Here is a 7,948-nt window from a genome sequence, read left to right as displayed (position 1 = left end):
AAAGGCATGGCTCTACAAGGAATTTTCGATGAGAGGTCACCACAAATGGCTTGATATTCTTCCAATTATAACTAGTAGATATAATAATAAAGTTCATCGTACAATAGGTATGGCACCCATCAATGTTGATTCAACAACAAAATTGAAATTCAAGGGTATCAATGGAATTGGAGGAAGACAAAGTAAACCCAAATTCCAATTGAATGATATTGTACGTATAAGTAAATACAAAAATATTTTTGAAAAGTCTTACACTGCGAATTTTACCACGGAGCTATTCAAGATTGTTAAAATTAATAAAACCATCCCAACGACTTATAATCTTGAAGATATGAATGAACAGCCGATTAGAGGATGTTTTTACGAAGAAGAGTTATTACGAACCGAGAATCCTGACGTATATCTGATTGAGAAGGTGTTGAAGAGAAGAAAAAATAAAGTATATGTAAAGTGGTTAGGTCTTCCTAGCGAACAAAATTCTTGGATTGATGAATCAAATATGGTTTAAATGTATCTAATAGTGACTTTTATGAATAAAGTAATATTAAAGTTCATTATTGTTTTCATTTCAATTATAAGTATGTGAATTGAAAAATATTGCAGCGGTAAACATTGCCCCAGCCATTCGCAATGTTCTGTGTATACCAAACCAAATTAATTGTATACTCCATTCCCGCTTATATTTTTCAACTCACGATATTGAAAACACATTATCATTCCCAAAACTAATCGCCGTCACTTTGAAATGCAGTATCCAACTCTTTTTGCCAATTATCTCTCACTGATAATGCCGTCTCATAAAGCTTAGTCGACTGCTCAAGCTCAGCCTGAGCTTGCATTCTCGAACGTTGATGGAATTGCTTATCTTTACCTATTTTTGAACGGAGTTCATCAGCATCTTTAGACATTCTAGCCAATTCAACCTTCGCTAATGCAATCTTGGCATCTAATGCTTCAAGAGTTTCATTATTAGCATTAATAGCTCGCTCACTCTTTTCAAGTTCAGCAATAGTCATCTGTGCCTTTACAAGACGGTATTTTGCTTTCCTTTTCATTTCCCCAAACCGATGGAGGGGACTGAAAGAAGATAGCGGTTCAGCTTTCAAATCACTCTTCATTTCTTTAGGAGTACCTTTTGGCTTCCTCTTCGATCTGTCACTTTTCGTTGCGGGTTTTTTCTGTCGCACAACACTTTTGGATTCTTTCTTTTCTTTAAAGTCAGTGACAATCGATGAAGATGCCTTAGTAACCTTCCTCTTGATTGTTCTAAATTTCTTATCAACACCAAGAGGAAGGGTAGATGAAGAGTGTTTGAGTGATGATAATTGCGAAACGATCGGATTTTCAATAATAATTTGCTCATTTGGTTCTGGCACATCTGCAAAGTTAACGAAGTCGTTAATATCAAAATCATTTATCGAATCTTGACTGGATAAATGTAATACTGGAATATTTTCAAAATCAGTCTGATCGATATCAACAAGTGGTGAACCATCTTCAGCAATCAATAGCGGCATAGAGCTCATGATTATTAAGGTCTGAGGAATGATATGTGATAGCAATAGAATGTGGATAGGAAAGGTGATGATGTTACTGAGACCTCACCATTTATAGAAGAAAATAAACTAGCGCATGCGCTCTTTCATCAACTGGCACATGCGCTCTCTCACTAAACTATTCACGCATGTAACAATCTTTGTCATTTAAGAGGAAAACTTTGTGTTGCATGCATGTATTTTTAAATGTTAGAAAATAATACAAATAAATTCAAAATATATATATATATATATATTTATTAATAATAGAGGACAATAACGATAATAAAAAATATAAAATGAAAAATGTTAATATGTCTCTGTGGATGTGGAACGTTCTTTGACTCTATTCCTCAATAGTTGTTGCTCGTGCGTCAAACACCAACATTGAAAAAAATGGATTCTCCTATTGGGGTAGAGTTGACCAACCTTCTCACACAGATCCCAAGTACTTCTACATGCATTGCATACATGATTCCAACAATTCATGGAATATGTATCACAACGCAAACAACGTTGCAGTGGAGTTGGAACGGCAGCACAGGTACCGCAAATATTTCTACAGATACCTATATTGTTAAATATTATAGGTTCGGAACACTTCAGACACTGTAACTGTTGTTGACGATAATCCGATTTTGTTCGCTTCGGTGGATGAGAAGGAGGCGATAGTTGAATCCGCAACACGCAATCACTACACATACCAGTACATGGATTGATTGAATCCTTAGGTCTACTTATTTGACAAAAGTAGCACACAATAGCCCCTGCAATCATCATTGGGTAGACACACACTTTTGGTTTTTCATTCCACTCTTTTGGAAACGGCATTTTACTAATTCGATTAGAAATATCAAGAGATGACTTACAGAAACTCTGAATGCTCTCTCCTACACCTACGATCTCTATTTATACAAATCAACATCATGTGAAAGTATAGTGGGATAACTTCTCCTACTATTCCACTCTAAACGAGTCAAGTGGGAGTCGCATCACCTCCTATATAAGTCGACTTGCAAACCTAGAGTTCATTCATTCACTCTCTACAACTGTGAGCAAACAACAACAAGATGAATTCTGCAAAAATAAATGCTGCATTAAATAGAATATCTGCTGTTGATGAAAACAATTGGATAGACGAATCAGATGATGAGGATGTCAATGTTCCGCTAGAGGAAGTGATAGTTGAAGCAGAAGATGTTGGAGTCGATGAAGATGAGATAGACGAAGTTGAAAACGAGGCCAACCAAAGCGACGAAGATGATGACGTGATGGAGTTTGAGAGGGTCATGGATGAAGAAGGAGATGATGAAGGGATAGAAGCTGACACAACTGAAGGCGATGGTGCTTTGAGGATCGGTATGCGAACGCTCAATGTCAGTGAGACACTGGAAGATCCCTTGGATTTGTATTGTGCAATGGATGCATACGTATTGATCAGCACAATAGATGGAGAGAACAAAAAACTATGTTGGTGCTGCTTTCGGTTTTATTCACATAGAAACAATAATGGAGGGTGGTATGCCCATGTCAACACCCACAACACTGTCTCAATTATGGAAATGGGACAGAATTGGTGTGAAGCTTGCGAGAGGCCACTAACAAACTTCACCCGAGTATCTACATGTATTATATGTAATAATGTCCAACCTGTGGCAGAATAACCGTGGACCTACTGGTCAATAAAAAACAACAGCCCTTTTCAGGGCTACATTATTCACACAAACAGTAGTTATTTGTATTAGTATTCATAGATTATATGACAAATGAATACTTTGACTAATAAAAGTCTAAGTAATTTGTTAGTCTTTGAATATCTATACATTATATGACAAATAAATTACTACTTTGACTGAAAAGTCGATATTTGGAATTTGATAGTCATTGAATATCTATGCATATGATGAGCACTACTTTAAATGAAAGTTGAAGTTGGCATTTTGTCAATCATTGTATGCATATAATGATGAATACTTTTACATACATACTTTTTGTTTGAGACTATAATGTTAACAATGGTATGAACCTGTTTCTGTTTGAAAGTATAATGATAGCTCTGAAAAGAGCTATTTTTTTTATTGTTTCAGTCTTCAATTGTAGCCCTGAAAAGGGCTGTTTTTTTTATTAATCCATGCAATGGTATGGACTAACGCTCCTCATCATCATCAGAAACAATGATGATTGTATCATCATCTGTATCTGATGATATACTGATGATGTCATCCTCATAATCATCTGAATCAGACGATATACTAATGGCATCATCATTAGCATAATTATCTAGCTCGTTATCCTCTAGATCGTCTAACTCATTGACATCCATCTCTAACTCTGCCTCTACTTCCTCTTGCATACCTTCTTCCATACGTGCCGGGAAATCATCAGGTAGATCATAGATACGTTGCAGCATTTGTGCAAAATTTGTACTGAAATGATCGAACGTTGAATCTATTCCATGTACCTGGATGGGGCCTGTACTCGTCATAGAACACTCTGGTACACTCATCGGTTCGGTGGTGGAATCAGCACTCGACATTGTGGAAGAATGATATAGAACTGGGATTGATGCTTTATTTATATTGGAAAAAAAAGGAGGGGGTGAAGTGTAAATGTAGAACAATTCAGTGTTTGAAATTCGAAAGCAATAAGAATGACAATTTTCTTGAAATTCTAAGTGATTATTATTATGAGAAACTCTGAGTGATTATTATAAAAAAAAACTAATAAGGGAGAGGGAAAAAGACACTGCCCCAACCTCGCAGTGCCTCGTGTACACCAACCAAAAAGTGTGTACTCCGTGGAAGGAAAGGAAAGGAATAGAAAGGATGGGAGAAATGAGGAAACGATTACATATCATCGTCTGAATTCAGGACTTCATCAATCAGGATAGGGGATGGTGGAGGACTATCATCGGACTCATTGTCAGCGTCACCGTCATCATCGTCATCGCTGTCGTCGTCGTCTGTGTTTCCGGACTGTGTATCCCATTCGTAATCATTCCGCCAATCATAGGGATCTGGATAATCCCCATCAGACAGGTCCGCTTGATCGGTTCCAGTAACGTGAAGCACTTGTATCCGATCATCATAAATTATGTCATCATAATTCATCGAGTGAGGTGCCGTCGTGGAGGTAACGAAACCTTCATGGATAGAAGCCCAGTAAGGATGTTGATGCGCTGGGTCACTGTACGGCTCAGTAGTTGAATCAGGTTCCATGTTGAAGGTGGCTGATCAACTGAATATTCCAACAGATAATTCCTACTTTTATACTTTTGAAAGGGAGTGGGGGAGGAGTGGGGAGGAGAGGGGATTAAGTGGGAATGAATTTCAAAAATGACATGAGCTATATTCCATGAAAGAGAAAATTGAAAATACTATATGAATTATATGAAATATACTTATTGATTTCATTATGAAACATATTTTCTTCCCAAGAGATTATTTACAATAGATTAGAGAACACAAAAATTGATGTGAGGTATTTGCATAGAAGAACTTGTAATTGAAATAAAAAAAGGAAATAATAATGAGACGAAGTGAAGAAAAATGCTCCAACCATCGCATTGTTCAATGTGTACCAAACCAAAACAATGTACACCCTTAATTTCACTTCTTTTTTTTTTTTTATTTTTATTTCCTAAAATTACAAACATAAACTTAAAACTATCTTAATTAAATATTCCTAACTAACCTAAAACTAATCTTACTACACTTACACTTAATCTATGGGAAAGTTTTTATAAAAGTCACTAACTTTTTATAAGTCTCTATCGAAGAGGTATCTGCTTCACACTTTTTCTCCAGAGATGCATACTTCCGATCTAGTTCGGCTATTACTTTTTCTGCTTCCCTCCGTCGGTTAACAATTTCAGCCATTTCGCGCTTCCTTTTAACCAACGCGGCCTCACTAGCTCGAGAAGCATGTTCTGCTTTCTTACATCTCTGTAGAAAACTGTCCAACATTTCACTAACCTCTCCGATAGGCTGTCGCACTTGTGGCACTAACACTTCAGGATTCGTCACCGGTGTTGCCAGCATCGGCGAAAGCGGCACCACCGACGGAGTGAATACGATGGGAGCCTCCTCCGATGGGGACAATACAACTGGTGGCTCCTCCGGAGAAGGCGCCCTAGGTTGTTCCACTACTGCTGCGGGTGGTGTGGAGGGCCTTAAGCTGTTTGGAGCGGTCGACCAACTACCTGCATAAGGATTAGTCCTATTGCAAGTAGCTCGGTACTTAGAAATAGGACCAACCTTCGCTGCAGGTCGTTGGCAAACCTTCTTTACAGGCCTGACTTCCTCCTCCTCCTCGAATAAGTCAGGGCTGGTGGATCTGCACCTAACTCGCGAAGTGGATGCCTTCTCCTGCTCTGTCATAGGCATGATGGATGCCACAGCGTTATTTAATTCCTGAGTGTTGGATGCCATTCTGAAAATGTAAAATAATACAAAGTTAGTAGGTATAAAAAATTAAAGTACATTGTTAACTTACTCAAACTTAGCTCCTCGTCGTATAGTACACTGCTTCTGGTTGAGTATGGCTGGACTGCTCTGGATGACTGGAGTTGTCGTACTGAATGTAGAAGAACGTGCTCCTCGGGGTATCAACATCATTGGGAGTGGAGGGAATGAGGTGGGGGCGTGCATGCGCAATGGTTGGAATATGGTGGGGCGAGAAATGGTAGGAAGTGGGCGGGGTGAGCAATGGTGGGAAGAAAGCGGGCCGCGCGGCCCCGCCGCCCCCCACCCCCACCCGCGCGCTTCGCGCGCCGTGAAACCTAACCTAACCTAACACCTATGACCCTAACCTACAGTATGTATTAATCTAATCTAACCTAACGCGGGAGTAAATTCACCATGTTGGTACAATTAATACGTCATCTGTTGGTTTTGGTTTTGGTTCTATTATTCTAACATTTGGATCAATGTCCAGTCCTGGATATCCCAGTCCACCTGATGGCCTGACTTTATGGCTTTTCTCCAAAACTTCAACTCTCTCTTCTAGTACATCATACTTTTTCATTGTAGTCCCTGTTATGTTTGACATAGCATCAAATTTTTTATTTGTAGACGCTGTTATGTCAGACATTTTTATGTCCACATCATTTGTAAGTTTGTCAAATTTACGAGTGAAAGTTATCCGAGCCTCTGCAATTTTATCGTCAAATGCTTGACGGGCATCGCGAGCAATATTACCTATTGTGGATTGTATTGCAGCTTGTAGGGCTAGAAGTATAACCTCCTTTGTTCCGTTAATTTCCCCCTCAAGATATGATACAGTTACACAATCACTCTTGTCAATTGGTTCGCTTATATTTTTCAATATTTTTCTTTGCATGTCATAATGACCATCTTTTGTTAATTTAAAACCAATCCCGGGAGGACCTCGAATGACATTACCACCCAATTTTCTTTTTCTACCAAACTTATCGATTGTTTTAGACATTGTGCACTCTACGATGATTCTTTTCAAACTGATATTTCTTTCATTTACATTATGCTATATACTTTACAGTAATTGGTTAGGAAAATAGAAATGAAACAAATAATATTTTTATCATTTTTTATTCATCTAAGTAACTTGGTAAAAGTGATACATATACAATACATAATACAATAATCACAAATAATCACAAATAAGAATGTTCCGGTTTGAAGGAATAAGCAATAATACTTCGAATTATAATTCAATTATTCATCTCTACAGTCAACAAATTGATTAGTTGGTCTAAGGCGCTCTCTTGAGAAAAAGAATGAACGATTTCAGACACCCAACGAATGTTATCATTAGGATCATTTCGATAAAATTCTATATCGCTATGACCCCATGGAAGAGTTCGAGTGGTATTCGGAATGATGAATCTCTTGTCGTCATGATACGATAAAGCGACTTTATTTTTCAATTCAGTGTAAATATCATGCAATACGCTTCTGAACGAGTTCATCTTCCTGAATATCATACCTCCCTCTTCAATGATTTTTTCATAGTCTTCACATGTCAATTCATTCTTTATAACAGATCGTTTCACACCTTTGGCCTTCTTCAGTTCACCATCAACAGATTTCACGTAATACGCTTTAGCACCTGTACCGTAAAAGCTGATTATTGGATCATTTGGGAATTCATCTTTGAAATTACCCAGAACTGACTTTGTCACTGGAATATTGAATTGGTTTCCTATTTTATAATTAGATGTATCGAACTTATTTATATTATTTTTGATAAATTCATAGAAATTGTCTGTATTTACTTTGAGAATAAGGGAGTCGGTATCAGTGTAGAGTAAGGACGCATCTTCTCCAAACTGTTGTTTGATACATCCATAGAAAAAATCATACATAACTGTTTTAGATAATTCTAGAATGGAAAATCCTAAATATAGTGGTTTATCATAATGAACTTTTACTCTA

The 7,948-nt window shown here is 37.5% G+C and overlaps 1 protein-coding gene across 1 annotated transcript; it reads right to left on the bottom strand.

Annotated features, from left to right (window-relative positions):
* Positions 1–5,157: 5,157 nt before the first annotated feature.
* Positions 5,158–6,262, bottom strand: LOC141487359 (uncharacterized). Its single transcript, XM_074186316.1, has 2 exons — positions 6,030–6,262; positions 5,158–5,966 (listed from the first exon to the last, which is right to left on the bottom strand). The coding sequence occupies exons 1-2, from the start codon at positions 6,182–6,184 to the stop codon at positions 5,261–5,263; spliced, it is 861 nt and encodes a 286-aa protein (XP_074042417.1). The 5' UTR covers positions 6,185–6,262; the 3' UTR covers positions 5,158–5,260.
* Positions 6,263–7,948: the final 1,686 nt, after the last annotated feature.

The sequence above is a fragment of the Leptinotarsa decemlineata genome, unplaced genomic scaffold, assembly GCF_025532065.1.
Source record: "Leptinotarsa decemlineata unplaced genomic scaffold, Ldec_3_MD MMD2_P_RNA_scaffold_2, whole genome shotgun sequence".
NCBI classification, from domain to species: domain Eukaryota; kingdom Metazoa; phylum Arthropoda; class Insecta; order Coleoptera; family Chrysomelidae; genus Leptinotarsa; species Leptinotarsa decemlineata.
Note: the sequence above shows the minus strand (reverse complement) of the source record. Positions and strands in the feature narration are given on the sequence as shown.

What these genes read in the sequence shown, in the direction of transcription:
- LOC141487359 (XM_074186316.1), bottom strand. Translation starts at nt 6,184, where the DNA reads ATGCACGCCCCCACCTCATTCCCTCCACTCCCAATGATGTTGATACCC. An exon ending in CGACGAGGAGCTAAGTTTGA is followed by an intron (nt 5,967 to 6,029) that starts GTAAGTTAACAA and finishes TTACATTTTCAG; the next exon opens with AATGGCATCCAACACTCAGG.